Source organism: Falco naumanni, chromosome 1 (genome assembly GCF_017639655.2).
Source record: "Falco naumanni isolate bFalNau1 chromosome 1, bFalNau1.pat, whole genome shotgun sequence".
NCBI lineage: Eukaryota > Metazoa > Chordata > Aves > Falconiformes > Falconidae > Falco > Falco naumanni.
Window position 1 is genome coordinate 94,682,685 of NC_054054.1, and position 25,546 is coordinate 94,708,230.

The 25,546-nt window shown below is 37.6% G+C and overlaps 1 protein-coding gene across 6 annotated transcripts in view; it reads left to right on the plus strand.

Annotated features, from left to right (window-relative positions):
- The window catches only part of HECTD4 (HECT domain E3 ubiquitin protein ligase 4), a 76,721-nt gene that overhangs the window by 26,849 nt on the left and 24,326 nt on the right, over nt 1-25,546 (plus strand). The window contains exons 14-49 of one of the 6 annotated variants that reach the window (XM_040608471.1): nt 1,139-1,209; nt 1,897-2,002; nt 2,630-2,750; nt 3,680-3,808; nt 5,009-5,133; nt 6,194-6,347; nt 6,650-6,750; nt 7,797-7,995; nt 9,396-9,542; nt 10,715-10,819; nt 11,628-11,791; nt 12,132-12,365; nt 12,613-12,805; nt 12,967-13,071; nt 13,153-13,241; nt 13,875-14,050; nt 14,497-14,632; nt 14,778-14,919; nt 15,017-15,183; nt 15,678-15,824; nt 16,141-16,325; nt 16,838-16,991; nt 17,348-17,628; nt 17,938-18,127; nt 19,235-19,316; nt 19,955-20,157; nt 20,355-20,490; nt 21,179-21,361; nt 21,616-21,786; nt 22,190-22,359; nt 22,792-22,907; nt 23,805-23,908; nt 24,189-24,350; nt 24,472-24,620; nt 24,895-24,974; nt 25,101-25,264. In XM_040608471.1, the coding sequence (XP_040464405.1) occupies nt 1,139-1,209; nt 1,897-2,002; nt 2,630-2,750; nt 3,680-3,808; nt 5,009-5,133; nt 6,194-6,347; nt 6,650-6,750; nt 7,797-7,995; nt 9,396-9,542; nt 10,715-10,819; nt 11,628-11,791; nt 12,132-12,365; nt 12,613-12,805; nt 12,967-13,071; nt 13,153-13,241; nt 13,875-14,050; nt 14,497-14,632; nt 14,778-14,919; nt 15,017-15,183; nt 15,678-15,824; nt 16,141-16,325; nt 16,838-16,991; nt 17,348-17,628; nt 17,938-18,127; nt 19,235-19,316; nt 19,955-20,157; nt 20,355-20,490; nt 21,179-21,361; nt 21,616-21,786; nt 22,190-22,359; nt 22,792-22,907; nt 23,805-23,908; nt 24,189-24,350; nt 24,472-24,620; nt 24,895-24,974; nt 25,101-25,264 (5,341 nt within the window). The remainder of the gene's footprint in view (nt 1-1,138; nt 1,210-1,896; nt 2,003-2,629; nt 2,751-3,679; nt 3,809-5,008; nt 5,134-6,193; nt 6,348-6,649; nt 6,751-7,796; nt 7,996-9,395; nt 9,543-10,714; nt 10,820-11,627; nt 11,792-12,131; nt 12,366-12,612; nt 12,806-12,966; nt 13,072-13,152; nt 13,242-13,874; nt 14,051-14,496; nt 14,633-14,777; nt 14,920-15,016; nt 15,184-15,677; nt 15,825-16,140; nt 16,326-16,837; nt 16,992-17,347; nt 17,629-17,937; nt 18,128-19,234; nt 19,317-19,954; nt 20,158-20,354; nt 20,491-21,178; nt 21,362-21,615; nt 21,787-22,189; nt 22,360-22,791; nt 22,908-23,804; nt 23,909-24,188; nt 24,351-24,471; nt 24,621-24,894; nt 24,975-25,100; nt 25,265-25,546) is intronic. The other 5 variants (XM_040608481.1, XM_040608492.1, XM_040608501.1 and 2 more) reach the window with 5 other exon arrangements.

Below are 25,546 nucleotides of genomic sequence, written 5' to 3' on the forward strand. Positions count from 1 at the left end.
ACACTCCGAATTTCAGTGGTTTTATGCAACTCTGAGTGAGGAACAATAGCGTATCTTTAGTATGATTATCTAGCATTTTCAGGGTCTTGCTTTTTGACAGAAAAGTGTATCCTGTCAACTGTATGGACAGCTGCTGCATTTTTCCCATGTTTAACACTATATCCTTAAATGACTTAAAAAAAAAATAATAAAAGAATCAGAGGTGGGCATTAGGTATTTTTCCTGTTTTCTCATTGGGGGATTCAGATACCAATGGAAACCTCAAAGTTGGCTTGCAGTGTATGATAACTTTTCCTGGTGTTTGTATCGCAAGTTGGTCAGCATGAGCCAGAGGGAGGGAAGCTGCAATAATCTCTGCTCTCAGTGTGAAGCTGAAAAACATACCAGTTTTCTTTTCTATGACTATTATTTAGAAAGAAAAGGGGAAAAGGAAAAGAAGAAAAAACGTTGTAATAGTTTCAACACTTCAGACAGTCACGGAGTACTCCTTTTAAGTTATAGTGATCTATCTTGATGTGGTAATTTGTGTAGAAAGGACAAAGTTCATCACAAGTTAGAGGGGAGAAGTATCTCCACAGGGAGTATTTATGCATAGCTGTGTTGTTTCTGAAATGCTAGTTCTAGAATCTTCTGTGTAGCGTAAACTAAGACTTCCATAAGGAGCCAGTCTTTAATAAGTATAAAACTGTAACAGTAGTGACTTCTTGATTAAGTCTTTTGCCTCTTCCATTGTTCTTATAACAGGTAAGCCACAGTTCTTACCCCATCACCAGAGTTGAGTCGTTTTCTAAGCCACCATCCATTTTTTCTGATATGTCTGTTTCTTAGAAAAAAGGTTATACTGTCATATATACAAGTGATTAATGTGGAGCTTCTGAGAGGGAAGCAAACAGCTCTTGAGAAGCTTTGGGACCTAAACAATAAACAAAAAAACTAAGAGGTTTCTGGGGAAAGCAGCTGCTAATTTTATGACTAATACTAATGTTAAAATATGGAGGATGCCTTTCTAAGTTGGAAGGAGCTTTTATGTAGTAATTTTAAATGTTACATCAGATACTAAGCTGAGATTCTGTGTTTATTGAAATTACTTCGTTTGCTTTTAAATGCATTACGTAACACATGATTTTTTTTTCTTTAGCTCTGGTTTAAATATCCTGTATCCTGGAGAAGCAGAAATTAATAATTTATTGAAATTGGTCTTAACTGAAGGTGAGAATGTCTTATTGACAAGTGAGAGTGTGTGTTTTTTCTGTTGAGAAGTATTTTCAGATTTTGTTTTCAACCTCTGGAGGGAGAACAGTTCAAAACATTGAGCTCTAGTCTGCTTTAAACCCATCCTATTCTAGGAAATTATGAATACATCAAATTCTGAAGCTGCCTTCTGAATGGCTACATGGTCAAGTGTATGTTAAGTGTAGAAAAGAAAAATTTGTCTCAGTCGGGCAGCTATTTGAAATTGAACAGGATTAAAGTTCTGCTTTGTCACTATTAGTAGTGTTTCTTGTACAGGTTGTATTTTAGAACACCTAGTTAGCAGTTAATGTTACCCATGGCAATTACACAGTAACCAGAGGTAATTTTAGTCCTTAGTGAAAGAGTAATGGTCTATTTGCGTTCATCATGAAATGGGAGTCTGGGCTTAGAAGCAGCTGATACACAGTAATTTGTTACTTCATAGGAATGTGTTTGTGTGTCAGAGTCTTTGGAATTTAAAACAGTGCTACGTGCAGAGTAAGTTTTAATGGTCTTGTAATATCAACAGGGAATTGGGTTACACTGTAAACAGAGTAATTTCTGAGAAGTGTAGTATATATTAAGCAAGATATCTAAGGTTAAGTAAAAATAAATTAATTCTGTAGAATGCTGTTTTGAAAGAGTTTTTGCATTCCATTTTAGGAGAGAGAAATAGTGGTCTCTCCCAACTTCGTGATGTTATCCTGACTAATTTAGCTGAACAGCTTCAGAACAACAGATTTGGAAGTGAAGATGATGATCACTATAGGTAAAATGCAACAATATGCTTCCCTTCCTCCCCATGTATAGTCTATGTTTCTGTTATTTGCTTTAGGTAAGTTTGCATAAAATTCTGCTGAAATTGCCACTAAGATAAAAGCAGTGTGACCTGAAGTTATCTCTTTGTGTCTGTAGTGGGTTGAATTTCATCAGGACAAGGGAGAGAGGGGTTTGACATTTTAGAGGAATCTTAGGAGAATTCTGTATGCAGCCTTAGTTTGTATTCCCTGCTCCTTACCATGTGTATGGTAAATGTGGATGTTAATTCATAAGTATGACATTGCTGTCCGTATCACTATGTTAAGTAACTTTTCAGCAGTAAAACTATCAATTTCAGATACCTGTTCAAGTTGGGAGGGGTCTGGTTTTTTGGAAGTCATTGGAAGTCAGATTCTTATCAGCACAGCACAGGAAATCACTGGTCATCTGTTGCATTGATTGTGGTTAAACATTTTGGGCTTGGTTTTCATTGTGTCTGAATCTCTGTGAACAGGTGTTTGTTTTAGTTTCACGTAATTTGTGATATAGCTTGCAGAATTCTTTTGAAATGAGCTATACAAAATACACCGTAATTAGACACTACTAACATTTTACATCTTGCTTGCATTTTTTGAAGACTAAATGATGAGCTATTGCACTACATTCTCAAGATTGTTGTCCGAGAATCTTGTGTCTTAATCACCAAGTGCCAAACTGTATCTAAAGATGATTTTCAAAGGCTGCTTTCAACTGTGCCTGTAAGTAAAATGTATTTTGCTAAAAGTATATTTGCCTTTGGCTTCTTTTGCTCCTTAAATCCCTCATCTTCATGTAGTATGTTGAGGTGAAACTTTTGTAGTTGTGTGTTTTATATACAGAAAAAGAATTTACCTTGTTCATGCTGCACAGGGAAAGAAGAAACAATTTCTTACAGCAGAGTACATTGTACAGCAATGCTCAGAGAGGTTTATATGTGGATATATTTTCCAGTTGCTCTGTTAGCTGTTTCAATTTAAAGGAAGTTTGTGTATTTCAATATTTAAAGCATTTCTTTAAAGCATTACAACAACTTAAAAACCCAAATAAACTCATTTTATACGTGTGTAATGATTCATAGAAGCAGAAAGGATTATCATTTACAGACAAAAATGAAAGTTGACTATTATTTAATGGTAAAAGTATGCATAGATGTTTTTAGCAGGATCAGCTCCCTGATATGGCTGATGGCAAAGCTGGGGGAACTGGTATGCAAACGTTGGGAGGAGGGGACAGGCGGTGATGGCCTGTGCAGCAGGAGTGTGGGGAAGGAGGAGTAGCATGGAGAGCCATCGTCTTCAGGAATGTGAATTAAATTTAGCTCTATGGTGGCATTATCTTTTAAGAATTAATCAGTGTTACAGTACTTGAATATTACTATAATGTTACATACTCAAAATGGTACTGCTTCTTTATATGTTTTTCAAGTTTTCACAAAATTCAACGTTTGGCACTAGTTTCTTTTCTTATGTGTATTAACAAGCTTGTGTTAAATCAGCAAAAAAAAAATCTGTTCAAGGGAAACTTATGTTTTGCTTTTGCTTGTCTTCTCCCTCAACGTTTTTTCTTCTTTTATATATCTAAGTAGAAGGATTGCCTGCATCAAGGTTGATTAAAGAGTTTAGATAAAGTGTACTTATTTATGTTAAAGGCTGCATCTTCGTGCTTGCGGTATCTGATGGCTGTACAGAACCACCTCCTCAGTAACACTATTTTGATTAAACCTGATGAAAATGATGACAGTGACAGCTCCTTGCAGGGAGAGACATTGAAGGTACAGGTAAACACCAAGTTTTATTCTAGTATGGCTCTCTACAGTCAGTGTTCCTGCGACACCTCTTGTTTCAGCAGTATATTCTGCTTATGCTGTTTTGTTGATTCTTTTCCTCTTGATAAAGTTAAATTATGGTAGACAGTTTTTTCCTGTTCTCCAGCTAAAGTCTGCAATTGTTTTGTGTTCAGTATTGCAGCTTGGGTTGTATATTGTCAGTGAGAGGAGACACTTCCCTTCCTAAATATACATACAATGAGGTTAAGAATGTATTTTAATTAACAAATGCAGTAATAAAATTCATGTGCCAGGAATCCTTTCTGGACATATTACATCCCCACGCACCCACTCCCCACTTTCTCTTCTCCAAATCACTTAGGTGGTCTTTGAAAAAATGTTTTTCGGATTTAAATAGGAAAGGGTTTTCTCATTTGCTTACCTGGCTGCTGCTTTTTTGCAGTTTTAACTTGTAAAGCTTATGTAGAACCACCTACATCTGTTGTCTGAAATAATGTGAATTATGTTTGTGGCAAGGTTTGCAGACAGTGGTTGCTTTGCTGGTGTAAGGTTGTATTACACCATTAAAATGGTGTAATTTCATATTACTGCTGGAATAGTCTTGAATGAACTCAGAGAAGCCACATTTGTCCTAGCATGCAGGCTGTCTTGTCATAGTAGTTTTTGTAACAGTAACAGTTCTTCTATAATGGTATTGACTTCTGAGTTTCTGGTTTGTTAAGCTGACTTTGTCTGCTGCTCTTGGAGACTTCATGTGCTTGTAATCTGCTGCAGTTGAAAATTACTGGTTCAGGCTCATTGAGTAAATGCTAAATACTGTAGTACTGTTGTTGTCTCACTATTCACCCATGATTTCATTGTTCAGTTTCTCTCTCTACAGTGCTCCTCATACGTGCTAGGACATTCTCTCACCAATGCTGTACCTTGGCTGGCTAACAGCTCTCTCTCCTGTGCTGGACTTGGGGATTCCTTCCCTCTAGAAACTGGGATGTGCATCCTGTAAAATATGCACCTAGTTTCTCCCAGCACTTTGGGGCTTAGCATTAATCAAATTTAAGTCTTGGATGAATCTACTGCTCTGCCAGGTCACATTATCATTCTTTTAATTTAGAAATCCATCGTTTTGTTCTGTTGTCCTTTTTTTGGTATTCTCTAATAATTTAAGTATCCTATAAATCTTTTTGTACCTAGGAGCTAAAGACCAGCATTTTGTCTCTTGCTACGCAAATTCTGACAGGATGTGATGAAGTCTTAGAAATGCTGCAACAAGTCACTACAGCACTAATAAACAGTGACATTTCTGATAGAGAGCAAAGGTAAGACAAATAGGAGCGTGCTAACTTGCAAACAGTAAACTGTTGCTTTTTGTGTCTTATTGTACAAGCACAGTTAGTATTACTTATTCTTTATCGCTTCATATTGCTCTTTGAATGTATAGGAATTGTTTCTTACTATAGCATTTGCTTAGCACTTATCTTTTGAAGAATTTAGAATCAGATGCTTCATGTCGGTACTACTAGCTTGATAATCTATAGAAATTTCAAGTTGGTAAGGTTTTAGCCAGTTGCAATGCTATTTATGAGCAGGGTAACGTACTAGTTAGTCAGCTGGGAATATTCCTGTAAGCTAGAACATTTTTTTAATTTTTTAAATTCCTGACTATTACATCTCTAGTAGCTGGACTAGATATTTTATCCATGACAAGTCTTGGATGTTGTTGATATCCTGCATGTGTCATCAGATAGCCTGACCTTGCACTTCCATGTCTTCCCTCCCCTTAAAAAATATATGTTGGGAATGGGATGTTAGCAAAAGCTGTGAACCTTTTCTCTCCTTAAACAAACACCTCCCTCTCCCAGTTGTTTCAGGTTTCTGTTTCTATGCTTTTCTGTGTCTGCAAGATTAGTTTTGTTTATTGACAATACACAATTTCTTTGAGATATTTTCAGATAGGCTTCACGCTTAAATATATCCTTGTAGCTACAGATTCTTTTCAAGTACTTTGAGCTATGTGTGCTAGGAGCCTGATATACATACTGAGCAAATACATTTGTGTTTGATGTGGACTTTCATCCCATGCCCGTGGGAGTTTATAATTTTCTAAGTAATTATTAAACTCTTGATTTACTGTCTTCTGGTCTATCATTGTTAAGTAAGAATTGAGAGCAAAAACTAGGTTGCTAACACTAGAGAAATGGTAATGTTTTCAAGATAGTAAGTTTCGGGGTTTATTTTTAAATATAATGGAAATGTTCTCTGCTGAATTTTGAATTGCCTACTTACGCAGTCCGTTACAAGATTAAACGGATGACTAAAAATAGTAGTGATGCTCTATGAAAATAGTTGTTACTCTGTAAACCTTCACTTTCATTGCAGATTAAAAGGCCTGGAGCAAATTACAAAGGCTACTATGCTTGGTCATCTGCTTCCTGTCCTACTAACATCTCTGATGCATCCAAATTTGCAGACTCTAACTATGGCTGATGCCTTGATGCCTCAGCTGGTGCAGCTGGTCCTTTACACAAGTCAGGTATGGTCTTTGTGTCAGAATTTGTCTACAAAAGAAAAAATTGTGGCATGCATGTACTAAAATGCTGTGGATCTTGGTCAACTTTCTGCAATAAGCAATCCACAGATCATAATGTAAGAATTGCTCAACAGCTACAAAAGCTGATAATGCTGGATATTAAACTTGACTGGGTACAACAGCTACTGGGTGATGATTTATTGTCAATAACAACATACAGTGTGATTGTTAATATATTTCAATGATGAAGTCTTAAAATGATTTGCTGTTTGCATGTTTCTAACACTGTATGTTTTGTGCCACAGACTGCACTGCTGCTTAAAACTCAGTCTCCAGTTTTCTCAGAACTGCACAGTTCCCCCAGTGGTGCATCAGAACAGAAGGGGAAGCTGTTACCTGATGAGAGGTGATTTTCTTTAGATCTAGATCTTTTTCCTGGGATAAAATACCTTAGCTGTAATGCTCATTTGACCCTTGCTGTGGGATAAATCTTAAAGCATCAATATTTTTATTTTTTTTTAAAGGCAAAGCTGTAATTGTTTGTGAGGCTGTCTTAGAGATACATAAGCTTTTACAAAAGGCAATTAATTCTAATTTTTTTTTGCATATAGAATTAAATGATGTGTATCTTCAGGTACTTTGCACAGGCTATGGTTTGTTTTGTTTTTCTCCTCCCCTCAAGCATTAGGAATTAATTCTAAATGTGCATCTTAGAATAAATTAGGCTAAGGAAGACCATCATGAGAAAATGTAAATTGCTCTGGCAGCATAAGAGAGTATGAAAAACATTGGAAAGGTATTAAATGGGTTTAATTTATGTAGAGAAATATAACTATTTTAAGTCCTGCATTTAAATAGTGTGTCTTAGCTCAAAGTTATACAGCTTCTGCTCAGAAACACGCAGCTAAATTAAATAAGAAATGCTTATCATAGCTATTTGCAGTGTTGCAGAATTTGTTGTATTAAACAACTTGTGATAATGTGTAATGTACTGTGTGAAAACTCTGAAGAATTTATTTTCAGTCCTCGTTCAAATTACAAGCTTCAGTGAAATATTAGGCATATTGGTTTATGACAGTGTAATCAGTTTTGGGTGCTGTCCCAGGAGGGGAGGTTTTTTATGCTACTAAGTGTGTGTTAAAATCCATATATAGTACCATTTATTTTTTTTATGGTGCTGCTTAACTTGTTTACCATAATTTGGAAAGCATAGGGAAAAGTTCAGATTTTACAGGTCAGAGATTGGCATAGTTATCTCTAATGTGCAGAGTTCATGCTATTTAAGTTCTGTATTTTCCTGCAACACATCTGTGCCTAAAATGAGTCAATACTTTGTGTCATTATGTATCAATACTGAGAGGTGATTTTAAGTACGTCATAGTTTGATGTCTGAATATATAGTAAAAATCTGTGTGTTGAATTTTGGGACGTAATTTTTCACTCTGATTTCAGAATGCTGGAAGAGAAAGAAGAGCCAGGTTTTCTTACGGGTTTGAAGATCCCTGCTCCCTGGGCTGCTGGCAAGACAGTAGAAACAGTTCATCCCGTCAGGGATAACTATAAATTTAAAGAAACTGTACATATTCCAGGAGCCCGCTGTTTATATCTTAGATTTGACAACAGATGTTCTTCACAATACGATTATGATAAGGTAAGCAAGGGCCAATTCAGAAATACTTTCTTTTGTATGTCTTTCCATCAGCAGCATTTCCCATTGTCATCATTTCTGCCCCTTGTCTTTTATGGCATCTTATTTCCCATGTTCAGGATAATGCAGGAGGTTTTTATTGGTAAGAGCTTATTAGTGTACACGGTAATGCCACAGCCTGCCTACTTCAAGCCTGTAAAGTACAAGGATGCAGAGAGGTTTTTTTCTTGTGTGAATAACTTCAAAAGAATTCTTGAGTTTCATCTTAAGACTACACTTAGCTAAACGATAGAAAATGTACAAAGAGTTGTTGACATAAAAAGGCGAGAAAGTGACACTAAGTGGTGCATGTTTAATGTCTGTTATTCTTGAAACAATCCAGAAAGAATATATGCTGAATTGTTCTTCTGTATTTGTTTCAGAACATAATATCCAGTGATTGTTTCAATGTTTAAAACCTGTTAATTATGAGAATCTTGTGTTAAGTGTTAGGCTCTGTAATTAGGAAGTTACCTTAAAAGGTGTCGGAAGTAGTAGTTACAAAACAGGAGAGAGATAGTAGGCTCCAGAGGTATGGGGGTTTGAGGTGGAGGGGGGGTGTGTGGTTTGAGTGTTCCCCCCCTCAGAAATTCATACCAACTCTTCCTTTATTATTTTTTTTAAGCTCACTTTGTGATGGCTCAGACTGTCAAAGTTTGACTTCCTTCTTGGTTTTCCTGGTTTTTGGGTTTCCATATTTCTCAAATTTTAATCTGGCTGCCTTGTTTGTACATCAGCAGTTTGTTTAAACTGGGCAGGTTAATTTTTCTCCCCTTTGACTATAAATAGCTTGTTTATATAGATTAATATAAACAAGTATTTTCAATTTCAAGAACACAACTAATAACACTTACTTGCTTTAGAGCTACTTGTGCTGCTTGCTAATTCTTGCCATATACTCTTTGACACAGAGCAAGTCCTGTGATACTCCCATTATTTATAAGCATCTTTAATGTCACTCCTTATTGGTTAAACTCTTCCAGAAAACTTTGGGCCTCATCATGTTTCCACTGAAGTCTCTGACAAAATACTAAGTTTGATGGGAGCAAGATCAATCCCTTTATTAGTAGAGGGGCAGTATGTTCTAGTTAGCTCAGCATAAGGACTGGAAGTTACGATTTCTTCTGACTTTGGCTCCCAGTTCTGCTGCTGACTTGCTTTGTGACCTCGGGGACAAGTCGCTCAATTTCCTCTCTGCCTCAGTTTCCCCATCTGTAAAATGGGGATAATAATACTTGCCTACTCACCTCACAGGGCTGTTGTGAGGATTTGTTAATGTTGATAAAGCGCTTTGAAAATATAAAGCGCGGTGTAAGTGCTAAGTATTATTATTATTATTAGATTTTCTTGTTTTTCTCTTACAGTCTAACAGTGTATTTTATGTTTTGAAGTTGGTGATCTATGCTGGTCCTAACACAAACAGTAGGAAGGTTGCTGAGTATGGAGGCAATACACTGGGATATGGCAGCCGTAGTGTCTTAGGAACTGGTTGGCCGAAAGACTTAGTAAAGGTACAGTATTATAATCCAACAATCTTTAACATAGAAAAATCCCCTTTGGAAACAATGTCAAGTCTATTTTAACCCTTATAGCAATGAAGTCGAAGCTTTTAAATGTCTGGTCAGCCATGATGAGATTATTAAGTCAGCTGTTGTGTCCTTGGGGAATAACTTTAAACTCAACTGTGTGTTATGTGTGGTGCTTCTCTTTGAGCTTATCTTGTTTCGTTATGTCTTACTGGAACATTATTAGTACATTTTGGTTCTGGAGTCTCTACTGGCACTACTTTTATCATAAATATATATTCCTAGGACAAATTCTTGCACAATTTGAGGCAATGCGTATTTTCCCAAGGTCTGTGGACATGACTGCATGTTTTTTAACAGTAACCCACAAATGTAACAAGTCGTAAACGTAGCAATTTTCCAACCATTTGTGTTGGGTTTTAAAATTACGTTGGATGCTTTTGACAGTAAAGCTAAGACAGAGAAATCTCAAACGTCTTGAAAATTCAGTATTTCAAGAATTTTGCAGTTATGTTCCCTCAAATTGTATGCAGTATGATTTATTTTTTTAATATGTTTGTGCTGCTGTATTGCCCTACACTAAAACTGGGCTTATATACATAACAAAAATAATTTCCAAAAGAAAAACAAGAAGTAAAAACCTGTAAAGCAATTTCAGACAAGCACTTGGCTGTTTGCAGTTAATGGAATTTCATTTATTTTTCGGACATAGATTTTTATACTGTTTTTTTAGCAAACTCTTCTATTAATGTGTTGACATTCTTCTTGAAGAGCATGTCTGTCTTCCTTCAGGAAGAAAACTGTTGATTATTGCATGGTTTCTTGCAGACAAACAGTGAATGAGTTTTGATGAAAATCAAAGCCAAGTAACACAGATTGATAAATTCTATGTTGGTTTTTTTGTTTTACTATGTAGTTAGCCACCAGCAAAATTAAAACAAATTTTCAACTAAAAGGCATCCTTACAAAAGGGAAGAATCTTAAATCGGAGTATATTATTGGAGATAAAAATAATACTTAGATAACTGTCATGAAAAGCATTAAGCCATAATAGAAGCCACTTTTATAAAAAGCCTGTTTGTTTGCATCAATTCTTAAATGTATCTTCTTTTTTCCCCCCTCCCCCCCCCCCCCCTCCTCCCCATCAAAATTTTAAGGTGGAAGGAGATACAGTCACCTTCTCCTTTGAAATGCGGAGTGGTCGTGAGCACAACACTCCAGACAAAGCTATGTGGGGCTTTGCTTGCACTGTTCGAGCACAGGTACTCAAACATGACAGATTCCATGGGAGAGGTTCACCTTCAATTTATCTTCTGTCTGTTACGCATTCCAAATCAAATAGAAATGTACTTCGAAGTTGGAAGTGAACTTTTGAAATTTAAAACAGTAATTTTTGGCAATAAGACAAACTATCTTTTTACAATGTAAAGGACCTAAGTTTTAGACGTTTGGCTTTCTTAGCTAGAGATATCCTGTGGCATGGTCTGTATCATGCTTAGGGTTTTATGAAGATAGTTATTACCAAGTATGTCTTTATCTGTCTCTTGCCATTGGCACTGGACTTGGGTGAAGGCACTTTAATATCCCCTGCTGCTTGTAGATCAGGATTTCTTTGGAGAGATGGGTATCTTGTAACAACCTGGAAAGCAGAGATTTAATGAGGGAATGCTGATTCCAGCCTATAAAGAAGAGAGGGGAGGGACACTGGGATCAAACATAAGGAAACTTGGACCCCACTGTCAGGAAGCTAGGACTAGGCCTGTGAGATGACAGATCTGCACGCCAGAGAATGACTGAACCAAAAATAACTTTACATTTTCTTTCTTGGTTCAGGAAAATAATGTTTAAATCCTTTGTTTCTTGTCTTGAGGAGTTGTTATATATTGCTTTTAATTGTTAAGTATTTTTTCGCTATACCTCTGTATGAGACCTACAATTGATAGATAAATATCTATATATTTTATATAGAAAATTATATATAAGAAATATAGAATCTCCTATCTTGAAATATATTGGGGAAGGACTTCGTGGTTGATTGATTAGTGCAACTTATCACTGTTCCTACTACAGGAGTCTTCAGAGGATGTGTCAGGAGGCTTGCCGTTCTTAGTTGACCTGGCACTTGGTCTTTCTGTGTTAGCTTGTTCTATGCTGCGAATATTATACAATGGACCAGAAATTACCAAAGATGAAGAAACCTGTCAAGAGCTCTTAAGATCTAAACTATTGCAAAGGTAAAAAAAAAAAAAAAAAATTGATCTGCGTCTGCATGTGGGAAGGTGACTTTTGTAGTTGTGTGCAAGTTGTGTGCAAGTTGTAAGATGAAGTTTTGATAATTTTTCCTGCAGAGTCTGTTGAGCAGTTCTGTGTTGCCTAAAACTAAGGGAGTATTCTCTCTAATAGAGGTTTTCTTTAGAACAAGTAGAGGAGAATTGGGCTATGCTTGCTACAAGCCATGCTGAATATATTAATATGTAGTCTGTCTTTGTAATGTGTCGTTGTCTTTCTGAAAGAACGGGGAGAGTTAGAGAAGAAAAAACTGAAAATCCTTTTCATCTGTTCTTATTTTCCCAGGTGCCAGTGGCAGGTGGAAGCTAATGGTGTGATATCTCCAGCCCTTACACCCAGTCCCTCTCCGTTGCCTCTTACTATAGATGAAGATAGAGAATTTACATATCCTTCTGATGTTCTAGTGCCTCCAGTTGGACACTATTTTGATCTGCCTAGGATTAGACTGCCTCCAGGAATCATGATAAAACTCAGGGAAATTTCTGGACGTGCTCGGCCTCAGTTTAGACCTAGTATAAAGTGAGTAGTTATTGTTTTGCTCTATTTTTCTAACTTGACTTTTGTTGTTTGAAATGTTTGGTGCCGAAGTGAGCAAGCTAAAAAAGCAGCAGTGAGGATGTGGCATGCCTGTCATGTATTGTGGTATGCATTTAATATCCTGCAGATATTTATTTGTGAATGCAGCATCTAGTGAATTGTGAATATAAATTGTCAAAGTTTGCCCACTATTCGTGCTTAATCAGTTTGGCTTTACCTATAACCCTAGGGAAGTGATTCAGCCAGAAGTAATGGAGGAGATGGTGGTTTCATGTGTGATTAAACATTTGAATTTGGTTGATGCACTCCAGTCCCTGATAAATTTCCAGTATCAGGAAGAACATGCTGAAGAATATGATTTACTTTGTAAAATTATGGGAGAGACCTTCAAGAAGCTAAATGCCATGGAGAGACAATTGCAGGTAAAAATAAAACTACATAAAACAGAAGGCTTTTTTTAAGAATAAAGTTGTATTAACAGCATTTTAGAAACAGGAATGCAAAATGTACTCAGATTTCTTCTTTTAAGTCTGCTCCTCAAGATGAACAGCTGCAATAGGTATTATTCTTGTCTCTTTATTAGAGTGTGGCCGAGCTGGAGCAGAAATGGCAGAATGAGGTAGATGACGCTATGCATGGGAAGCTGGAGAACAATGTCCCCTTCTTTTATGATTATCATTTCAATGAGGTAAGCATTGTGGCTGCTGTGTGCACTCATGCTTCACGCTGCTCTCAACACATGTTCATCCTCTTCCTTCACTTTGTTTAGAGCAAGATGAAAGAACTAGAACTTCTGTGTTCAATGAAGGAAGTTTCTTTTGATGGAAGTGATCTTGAGAATGTGGTCCTGGCATTAAGGTTAGTAGCTTGGCTGGGGAGTGTACCATTTAGGCAAGGTACTTAAAATAGCGGCAGCTTTAAGCAGCTGTGGAATTTCACTGAGTTCCAAAGGTAGTTATGCAGTTAGTTGCCTACACACACGCTTATCCAGCTAAGCACTTGAATCTCATTGTACCCTGTGACACTTAAAGATGTGAACCAGAAGCTGGTGCTGAATGTTTCGAAAACATTTTATGCCTAATTCCATTAAGAGCTCATAGACCTATAGAAAGAATACAGTCTTTGGGAGCAGATTTAGATGGATGGAATTCAGATGAACTTCTAACCAGGGATGCAGATACTTTAAGACTTCATTTTTCTGTCTGTCTAGCAGTATATGATTAAATTGTTAGAAACATTTGTGCTAAAAATTTGTTACTATATTTTTATGTTTTAGCTATATATTAGCTAAATATAATAACATATTAGTACCTACAGCTACTAGTACTTACTAACAAGTCACTTGTTTGGGTTTTTTTCTGCTTTGAAGGCATAGAATAGTTGATGCTGTATGCCTTCTTTAAAATAACTGTTCTCACAGTAACAATTCATTTCAGAAGGCATTAGAACAAAATTGAGTTTGCTGCTTCTATTTTTCTTTCATAATCTTAGGGAGAAGTTTTTTCAAGAAGTGAATTCACTGATACAGAAGACCTCTCATCCCCTAGCAAAAACAAAAACATTAGTTAAAAGCTTGATGAACAGAGCAGAGCTGTTATTACATGTCACTATTGCGGCACAGTCGGGTATCACAAGAAGTATATCTGGTACCCCTGCAGAGACTCCAGGTACATATCGTACTATCAGCATTGTACCTTTTTTTCCTAAAGATATAATTTATTCTTTCTCTTATTATCTCTCTTTAAATTAAATTAAAATTAAACCTTCTCTTTTTCACTTTCTCATATTAAATAAATTCTTTTACAGTAAATGAATTTGTCTTTGTTTTCTGATGGCCATAAACATGGTAAATTAAGGTCTGATTAATAGTATGTCGAATTTAAACTCTAGTCCCCTGAATTTTTGAGGGGAAAATGCTTAACCTAATCAAATCAAAACTAACTTGAAACTAACTGAAAACAGGAAAGTCCTCAGAACTGAGATGTAAGTTCTTGCTTGGACTGGGTTTTCCCCGTGCTATGTTATAACTTCCACTGGCATGTCCACAGTGATTTTAAAAACAGTTTGTAAAGAACCTCCTACACCAGGAGTAACATTCTTTCATATTCTGCAGCCTGTAAATCAGCATCTGAAACAAAAGTGATATCGCATGCAGTCCGCCAGCCTGTCTTTCTTCGCAGTATGTCAGCACCATCTGACTTAGAAATGATTGGTAATGAAGATATTGAGTTTGCTAGATCAAGTCAAAGGTATACAAGCATTTATTCCATTAAACTGCTTTACAATAATGTGGCCTGTGGTGTTAAAATCACCATAAACTTTGCAAGCATAGCAGATTTTTTTTCATTGGATCAGCTTACTGATGCCATGTGTAATTATCCTATATTCTCATAGGCGCCGCCACGTTACCAGCCATAGAAGCAGCTCTTTTACTCTTCTCCAGTCACTGACCATTGAGGACAGCAGAGATAAACCCACGTACAGTGTTTTACTGGGGCAACTGTTTGCTTTCATTGGAACCAATCCTGACCAAGCGGTATGTCATTTTACATGTCCTAAACCATGATACTTTCAAATTCAAACCTTCATAAAGAAGGGAGGTGTCATTAACAAAACCAAACCAAATCTTCTAGGTATCCAGCAGTGGTTTTCTGCTAGCTGCTCAGACACGGTGGCGTCGTGGGAATACAAGGAAGCAAGCCCTAGTGCACATGAGAGAGTTGCTGACGGCGGCTGTTCGGGTTGGTGGTGTGACACATCTTGTAGGCCCAGTGACCATGGTACTTCAGGGAGGGCCGAGGTTTGTTCATTTCTCTGAAAATAATTAAATGTTTCTGTCTCTTAGAAGGTAGTACATTGCTTTGTGTGAAGAAAAACCATGAGAAGTGACTAGCTGTGAGGGCTCAAGCTGGCACAACTAAGCTTGCAACAATTAGTGTGACCCTGTGTGGTAAAAAGGCAGAAACTTCTAAGAAATGCTTTCATTTGGCAGTAGATAAACTTCCCTTTCATACTGAGATGATGTGACCACAGATACGTATATAGAGTATCTTAGTCTATTCTAAGTTCATGTTAATTAGGTAGTAGTAGATTTGGCTTATAGTAGTACTGTCATTTAAATTTGATAAATATTTTGTAAGTATTTTGTTTGTGATGTACAGTTTTGCTTCTAAGTATTCTTTGAGTAATCCTTAATATGTGCCGATTATTTTTTTTTTTTAAACTACATTTGGAAGTTTGTTCATGTTATTTAACCTGGAAAGCCTGCCATTTCAAATATCTAACTACCAACAGAATTGAAGAGCTCACATGTGGTGGGATGGTGGAACAAGTCCAGGAAGCTTTTGGAGAGACGATGACGTCTGTGGTCTCGCTGTGTGCTCGCTACCCCATTGCTTGTGCAAACAGCATTGGCCTCTTATGCACAATACCTTACACAAGGTATGAAAGTATTCCTTTCAGGAAGGGAAGGAGGGCATCCACAGCTGTCCTTATTAGCTTTTGCCTTTAAAGAGAAGTATTATATGGAATAAATATATTCCTTTTATTTGTCATGAGGAGTATCTGAGAACATCCTGTTAAAATTTCTCAGAATACAGAATTTCAGCTGGGGAAGGCAAGGGAGAGACAGAACCATCTTTCTGCAAAGTGAAGTAACTAATTGCTGAGTTAACAGCAAGTTCTGAATTTTCTGTGTGTCTGTTGCTAGTGACTAAAAAGTTACTTCAGTAAAATCTGAATTCCTCTTCTTCTACAGGAGTGAAGAGAAGTGTTTGGTACGTAGTGGCCTGGTACAACTTATGGACCGGCTTTGCAGTTTAAGCAGCCAGACTGAATCCAGTTCAAATGAAAAACAGACTAAGAAACAGAAGGTGGCCACCATGGCTTGGGCTGCCTTCCAGGTGCTAGCCAATCGCTGTGTCGAATGGGAGAAGGAAGAAGGTAGGAATGCTGCCAGCTTGTCTTTCTCCTGTGTGCTTTAGAATTGCCCAAGTACCTGTGACGTGGTGTCAATGTAAAAGGCATTTGACTTCAGTACTGTGCGGGTTTGTAGAATACAAAAGTGGATACCAAACCAAGTTGATTTTCTTGTTGGTTTTTTTAATTCCTTTTTTTCCTTCTCACGGGAGTGTTTGTTGCAGATAATTTCAAGTCTGCCACCTGGTTCTGTCTAGGCATAACCAGAGAACTTGGAGACCCTGAGTGATCACTTATGCTTTACTTCTGTGACAGGATTCATCCATAACATAGATAAACTTATCTGTGCTATTGGCTCATGGGACATAATGTTGTACAGGTTTTATTTTTAATTAAAGACAGGTTTATATACATAAGTTTTGCTACAGCAAAACAAAAATATTTTTTACTATTTTGTGTGTATGGGTAAGAAATCTGTGGAAGTGTACATCTGTTTTTGTTAATTACAATTGTGTATTCTGGCATTACTTTTAAAGGTGGTTCAACAGAAGCTGTTCATTCGGGTCTGGCTCGTCAGGTCTCCAGCCTTCTTACCAACCACCTCGCGAGAGCTACGGAGTGTTGTGGTAATCAAGCTGCAGGAAATGATGCGCTTCAAGATGTTCTCAGTCTTCTTAATGACCTGTCAAGGTACTAGACCTTTGTCTCTGGAGAATGCTTTTCTATGTATGAGAGCAGGTGAGGGTTCTCCTGGGGGTTGTTTTTGGGGTTTGGTTTGTTTGTTTTTTGGTTTTTTTTTACGGTAGCAAAGGTAAGGTAACTTTCAGAACCATTATAAAACTTGGTTGTAAACTGATATTCATGTTTAATCAGGGCTATTAGATTATGTAATGCCTGTTGAAGATACAATTTTGTCCAGCACCGAATTTTTTTTAAATTAAATCTTGTAAATTCATTTGTTTTTCATTCCAAAAGCATCATCAAAAATCAATTCTTTTTTTTTTAAACAGCAGTTACCTGGTTTGTTGGGTTTTTTTCCCTTTCAGGAGTCACATAGGTAAAGCAATCCTCAGCCAGCCAGCCTGTGTGTCCAAGCTTCTGTCACTTCTCTTAGATCAACGTCCTTCTCCAAAGTTGGTCCTTATAATCCTCCAGTTGTGTCGTGCTGCACTGCCTCTCATGAGTGTTGAGGACTGTGGAAATGTGGAATTGCCTCCCTGGAGTTATTCAGTGCCCTCTCTGAACAGTGAACAGGATGATCCCAGTGACCCAGCCTCCAAGATTGCCTCTCTGCTGTTGGCAAAGCTGGCAGATTATGTAGTACCAGGTACTGGCATCTTTTTGATGTCATGCTAATTTGAGAAATTGCAAAGCAAGTCATGTTTCTGCAAGGAGCTTTTGTATTGATGGAAAGCTTAAGTGGGAAAAGAAATGTGATATGTCAGTGTTGAAAGATGGGATATTTCTGTGACTTTCCATCTGCTTCTTAACTGTTCTCAGACTAAGTTGTGTATCACAGTGATGTTTTAGACACATCTCAGGTGTGTTAGCATTAGTTTCAAGGGCAAGACAGTTTGTTGGTGGAGCTCATGTTGTGTGTTTTTCTTTTTTTTTTTTTTTTTTTTTTTCTTTTTAGGGTGCCAGACAGTTCTTTCTCCAACTGCCTCTGAGCCAGATACTACTTTGGCAAAAGCCAGCCCTAAAAATTCCATAAAAGGTGATAAAGATCCTGGAGAAGAAAGTGAGGCAGTTGATGGTAAACTTTCTATTTTTATTCATAAACGGGAAGACCAGTCATCCCATGAAGTCCTTCAGCCATTACTAAGGTAACCTTAACTCACTGGCTTGGAATTAGCAACCAATTTCGGCAGTCCAGTTTATCTTCTTTTTTTAAGTGCTACAGCTGTAGAAAAATGTATCCTAGACATAATAGTAAATGGGAAAGCAAAATGTCTTCCCAGTTTGTTGTTGTTACTGGCAGAATAATATTATAATGCAAAAATGGTTTAGCATTAACTCAGTGTACTGTTACCTGGGTAAAAATGCGTACCACTATGCTGAATTTGTGGTGAGGCAACAGCAGAAAAAATTTAAATCCCAGTGGTTCCTGAACTTGTCTGTTTTGTAGAAGACTATTTAGCAATGATGAGAGCAGCAAAGCTGAAGCAAAGCAGAGTATGCAGATGTATAAAGGGAGGAGGGGGATAGGAAGTGTGATATTTTGTTTTGGCCTTGCTTACAAGCCACTTAAGCCACTAGTAAAGGAACATAAAAACACCTTAATCTGTCTGAAAACAGTCATGAAAAATTAGCTACCTAAATGATACTTCATCAGAAAAATTGAACGTATGTTGTTACAGTATTACAGAATATGTAGGACTAACAAATAGAATCAAAGCAAAATAGCTTTACAAGCATTACTTTTAATAATGCATATGCTGGATAATAATTTGCGATTACAGCTTTTATTACTCTTAGTGCACATCTGGGTTCTGAGATCTGACTATCAAACAGCCAGTGCTATCACCTCTTGCATTTTGTGTTCCTTGTTTCATCTTCCCCCACTCCAAAGTGGTTTTAAACCCATGCCCTAAAAATGATACTCAAGGCTATAACTGTTGGGTGTTCTTAAGTGAACTCAGAGTCCTTAGGTGTTTGTGTTCAGTAAAAGCCAATTTTATGATGCTTCTTTTTGAGGGGGAAGGGTTAAATTGCTATGCAAGTAACTACATTCAATAGTATTAAATTCCTGTAGTAATTACAGTGCAGTTGTGTATGTCCTTGACTATCAAGTATTTCTATTACTGTTGAGCAATTCAGTTGCAAGGGTTGCTTTCAAATAATTTGAAAACATGTATATTATATTAAATTGGACAGCTATTTTTTTCCACCAATGAAAACAAAGCTAATGTGTTTTGTTTTCACTTTAATAGTAGCTCAGAAGGTCGTCCATTCCGACTAGGAACTGGAGCCAATATGGAGAAAGTGGTGAAAATGGATCGCGACATGACAAAAGTAAGAAAAGGAATAACTGAAGAATTACTCAACATTGTAAAAATCGGTGTCCATTCAGAATTCTTGGTTTTCAGTGATGTTAAATCCCCTTTGTTAAATGTTGTTTAATTTACAGAACTGTTCAGAAAGATAATGTTAACATTATGTATGAAGTTATGTAGTTACTGATGTAAATACAGGGGTAAAAGATGAAAAAGAATTTCAGTTAATGCTTCTTCTAACATTGTAGGTTATGTTTAAGCCCCTTCAATAGTCTCTTTCCTGAAGTGTTTCATGCACATCGGTAGTACGAATTTTAAACCACATGCTTAAATTTTCATGTGTGTTTTCAGACACGTTCTTGAGTGTTTGTATCGGAAATACTCATGTGTGGCTTTTTGATCAGAGAAGAGAAACTATACGTTAAGCTAAGAACAGAATATTGAAGGCAATGAATGCACATTGATCTGATCTCTTCGTAGATGAGAAAAAGCAACAGATTAAAACTGTCTTATGATTGTGACTAATACATATGCAGGAAGGTGTTTTGATGTGTTCTCAGCACTTCTACATATGCAGAGGGAGGGGAGTTAAATGCATCGCATAGTGTGGCCTTATAGACCTAACGAGTATTTATCTTACGGCAATTTTGTTTTCAGAGTGGCTGCTGTGAAGTTATTACAGAAGAAGCTGCTGCAGCTCTTCGAAAGGCAACTAAGTGGGCACAGTCTGGTCTAATTGTTAGTGTTGGGCCACCCATAGAAACCATCAATCCAGAAGCTACTAGTGGGTTGTCCACCGGGGACAAAAAGAAGACCGCACAAACCTCTATTTGCAGAGAGAGGAATTCTGAGCTTGCCAGGTAGGTCACTTCAATGCTGTACTTAAAGTCTAAATTCTGCTTTTCTGTGTATCCGTATTTGTGGTGCTCTAGAAAATAAACTGGATGTTCATAAACTTCCCTTTATTGTGCTGCATATTGTTGTTGACAATGGAAGCTTCTTTTCCTTCTCTTGTTTTGAAATTTGAATGGGCAGCTTGCTTTCTTGTCCTGTATAGGACTGATCCTGTGAGGCCATTCATTAGTGGTCATGTTGCAAACAGCATGGCAGCAGAGGTGATCGCTTTGTTACATAGCTTGTTGATGGCACCAGAATCCAATGCAGCTCAGATATGGACAACAACTGCTGAAAAAGTAAGCAAATGAAAGATTAAGTATCAAATTCTACATCAAGCGTGTATTGAGTAGTTAAGAGCACTTATTTATTAGTGATTTCCTAAGCTACTCCTTTTTTGATTTACTACTACTGATGCTTCAAACCGGGATGTGTAACTGCATAGAAGCAGCCCCTTCTAGTAGATAGTATCTATCTGATGGCTTAGGGTAGAATAAATAATCAAAAATTATCCAGCATTAGGGAATTGCCATTCTGCAATTCACCTGTCACTTTTCAGTAATTAATAATGCTGATTTTCTTGGGAGTTACCTTGGCTTTGCCAGGTAGTTATTCTACCTTTGCTATTCAGTCCTCTTTGCCATGACCTCTGAGGGTCTGAAGTGTTGGCTGGAAGGTGCAGCCCACTGCTTTTATGTTCCTCTGCATCCTTTAGCACCTAATCTGTTGCTTAGGCTAAATCCCCGAGTGAAGACTTCTGCTGAGACCATGGATGTAACTCCACGATTCTAAAAGTTACTAGGGAATAGAACTGGCTTTGATGGTGTTCACACTTCAGAGAACTTAGAATATTCCGAGTTATATAATTCCCTTCAAGAACAAAAATAATTCTTCTGAGACTGTGTGTGGGCTGGAGGCTTGGGGTATTGGTTTTTGCTTGAATTGTGCTTTGAAGTCATTCTCTGGTATTTTTGCTTCTGTCTTCAGGTTCTGTCTCGGGCTCTGATGTACATTCCACAACTTGGGAAATATGCAGAAAGTATTTTGGAGAATGGGAGTAGCAGTGGAAGGAAACTTGCTAAACTTCAGAGAATTGCTCGGCAGGCAGTAGCTGCCCTTTGTGCTCTGGGTGGCTTTAAGGAGACAATTAAAATAGGGTCTGAAGTTCAGGTAACCCAGCACCATTCCGGTTTTGTACCTTAGATGAGAACTGGTGCTTTTGACCATGCTTTGCCTGCATTGGCATACTTGTGAAGCGGTGTGCAGACTGCCTGTGATTGTGAAGCAGTTGCAGTAACACTTGTAGAGACGGCTGTTGTGTGTTATTTTTTTCCTAAAACACCCAGCGCTATTTGTGTGTGGTGTTAAACACTCTTTCTTGTTTGTAAAGCCTTAAATCTTATGCAGACCTTTTTTGGTTGTAGGTTTTGGGTAAAGGAATAGCAGGAAGCATTGGAGTTGTGGCATCTATTAATGAACAAGAAGGTATAGCAACGGTCAAATTTCCACCTACCAGTATAGACGGTAGAAAGACCTCACAAGCATCAGACACATTAACTATTCCATTATCTAGGCTCTGTGTTCCAAGATCTGAGGTACGGTAGTTTTAAGAAATCCAGTATTAAGTATAATATCAATTATTTCTTTTTTTGGTCACAGCATACTGGCAATTAATCTACAGCATGTAAAAAGTCCGTTTCATCTTTGATTAAAGATTATTCGTAAAGTTTGCCTCATTATTTTAAACTTACCTTAACAATATCTATATTTATGTTCTCATTCAAGTAACATGGATATTCATCTGTTGGTACTTAAAGATGTTCCATTGCATACTGTGTTGGGTTTTTTGGTTTAGTTATTTTTTTCTTTTTTAACTGGTGTTTGGTGCTGGTTTTGTGATAGTACAAAATAAGAATTAACTCCAGGTAATAAAACACCCTCATTTCTTAGAAACTAACTACTTGAATTTAACTTTTTACCGTGCCCCCCCACCATCAGGCATTGCCTCTTCATAAACTGTCCATTACTGAGAAGGTAGTACAGGCAGTCCAGTCCATGTTGCTTCCTCAGGAGGGAAGTCTATCTATTCACACCTCACTTCCTGCAACAGGAGATGGCTCAACTCCAGTAATGGCAGTGGTCCGGCTTCTTGCTGAAATAAGAACCAGGTGAGTTACTGGTTTTTTGTGCAGCACCTCCATCTGTTTTGATACCGTACACAAATGTTCAAGAAAATCGCACAGGTTCTTATTGTCTTCCTCTGTGAGTATTGATATATGACAGCAGGGGACAATACAAAAGTTCTTGCTTGCTTTCTTAAGTACATTTGATGCCTGGATGATGTTCAGATGAGCACAAAAAATAGTGCCTCTTGTAACACTGACAATGAATTGAGCAAATGCTTCATATAAGTAAATATTATGAAGCAGGGGAAAGCTGTCACTGTGGAAGTTCCAATGGAGGGCTAAGCAACCAGGCAAAGAAATAGATCAGTTGGCACGCTGTCTTTTAAAATAGTCTTGAATTCAGTACATATAAGGACAACTTTGAACTCATTGTATGCTTTTGTAATGCTTTAAATGTATTATTTTTCCATTAAGAGCATGCCTGGTGATGGCTCAGCTGTTAGAAGACAGCTCGTTCTGTGAAGAATTCATTCAACAGTGTCCAGCTGCTGTAGAAGTTCTTAATTTGGTAGCACAGGAGTGCAGCCCTGGTAGGTATTCAACATCTTCTTGAAGCTTCATTGTCATATTCAGTTCAGAGACATAATAGCTTTTAAATTCGTGTCAGTGTTTTGTCCTCCAGCTACTTAGAGTTTGGTAGCTAGCACAGTACGGCATGTCTTTTCATAGCCACAGAGCTGTAAGAGTAGGTAATAATCAGGCTAAATAATTTTAAATTAGGCAAAAAGTTTAAGCCAGGACATGGTTATGCTAGATGCAAGTCCAGAAGATGCAAGTCCTGGGACTAGTTCTCTGCTACTGTGCTTCTGAACCCTTTTCTTGCTTCCAGTGTAACCTAGTTTGTATTCCTTGACATTATCACTTACATGTTTTCTTTTTATGACCTTTTTGCTTGCTTTTGTGCCTTATGATTGATCTCTTGATTTCCTTTCCCCTTGTTTAAGTATAAGCAGTGGGCCCAGCAGAAATCTTAGTTCAAGGGCAAGACTTAGAAATGTGAGAGCCTTTCATTGGAGGAAAAGTGGCTGAAGCAAAGGATGTTAGGGTCAGAACCAAGTGGATTTCAGTATGAGCTCCAGTGTAAAAGGGCGCATACTGATTTTATTTTTTTTTTTTACAGGCATAAATTCTTTTGACTTCCTGCTTTTGCAGGGTCATGAATTTGCTCACTGAAATGGACTTTATATCTGAATTAACGTTATTGTCTTTGCTAGCCAGATCTAAATTAAACATGAGGAAAACAATTGCTTACATACGTTAGATTTTGTCCTTAATTTTGTTGATTAGCTAACTGAGACTATTTGATGACAGTCTTAAAATGAAAATGGTCATATTTGTTTCTCTTCACTGGTATTAAGATTGCACTGTTGGACTCAAGTAACTAATTTGCTTGGAACCTCATAACTTGATTTGGTTTGCTCTTACAGGGGAGAGGCTCCTTGTTGTAGAAATGCAGTGTGAAAGGTTACGAATGTTGTATCGTGACTGTGCTCGACCTCCCCCTCCTCCACTCCAAGCAGACAGAAGACAGGTGAGCACAGAAGCAGTGCTGAGTCTTCTGCCCCTGGGAAATGAAGCCAGCCAATGAGTGCAGAGGGTCTGCCTGGGGTGTTGGAGCCCAGCCTGGTTGGATTGTTACTTAAAGATTTCATTTAAAGGGAATTTCTGTAATGGGATGTGACTTGAGTGCAGTTGTGGTTGTTGCATGTGTTGTATTAAATACGCACTTCATAAAAAAAATGTGTCATTGGATTTCAGTAGATGAATTCAACTGTAATTAGCAAATAATAATGCTCTGTTCCTGTTTGTAGCCCAAAGAAATCACGTGGAGCCCATCAAGAGTGTTTCCCCCTGTGCGAGCTTGCATGTTTTCATCGCATCTCACAGCTGTGACCTTTTTGGCTGATCCTAGCGCAGGTGGGGGACTTCCTCGAGGCACGTTTATCTATGCCACTTCACCAGTTCCTGTGCAGGTAAGAACTCAAACTGTACAACAGTTGTGCCATTTAATATTTAATAGTGCCTGAAAAGAAAAAAAATTGTCTATTTTAACTATGTTTTGCAAAGAATTTTAAAAATTATTTTTATTTCTAGGCACCATCGTTCTACTGGGAAATCGAAATAGTTTCCTATGGAGATACAGATGATGACACTGGACCAATAGTTTCGTTTGGATTTGCTACAGAAGCTGAAAAACGGGATGGTGCTTGGACAAACCCAGTGGGCACTTGTCTCTTTCACAAGTATGTTGGAGATGTGCACCAAAAATCATGGTCTTGCTCAGTACGTTTGTGAGTTCCATAGGGAGGTGTACTGTGAGCACACTGTAGTAGGCAACACATAGTTTTAACTGGAATGTTAAAATTATGAACTAGAATATCTCCTTTTTGAAATAAGGAGAGTTGACATACCGTTTTTTTGTCAGTATCACAGTTACCTAGTTTTCAGCTGGTAGCAAGTTTTAATCCTTTTTTGTTTCAGTGCTCTTTTTAATGTTCTTGTTGTGTTACTTCTCAGCAATGGGCGAGCAGTGCATTACAATGGCTCCAGCTTGCTGCAGTGGAAGAGTGTTAGATTGGATGTGACTCTCTCTCCTGGTATGTAAGAATACAGATAACTTGCTGCTCTGGTAAATCAGAAAATCCTCTAAATGTAGAGGAAATGGTGGATGAGAGAACTGATTAAATCCATGGTTTTCTTTTGGTGATTATATTTCTCTACAGGTGATGTAGCAGGAATTGGATGGGAAAGAACAGAAGGAACTCCACCCCCTCCAGGGCAGCCAGCTAAAGGCAGAGTTTATTTTACGTATTGTGGGCAGCGGCTTGGGCCGTATCTAGAAGATGTCTCTGGTGGAATGTGGCCAGTTGTCCACATTCAGAAAAAGGCAAGTTTTTAACAGAAATAAGTTGCTTGATACATACTCTTTCAGAAAAATTAAAAATATTAGATAGAAAGTATTGAGGCTGCTTACCTATCTGTAAAAAAGTAGAATTATAGTTTTTGCTTTTATTGACTTAGCTTGAGGTATCCCACTACCATTCCCAGGTGCATATATGTTTTGTCATTATTTTGGATTTTTTCTGCCCATTAGGATACTAATGTGCAGCCAGCTTGATGAGATCGCATTGTTCTGTACTAGTGGCCCTTCCATTAGTATTCCTTCCCA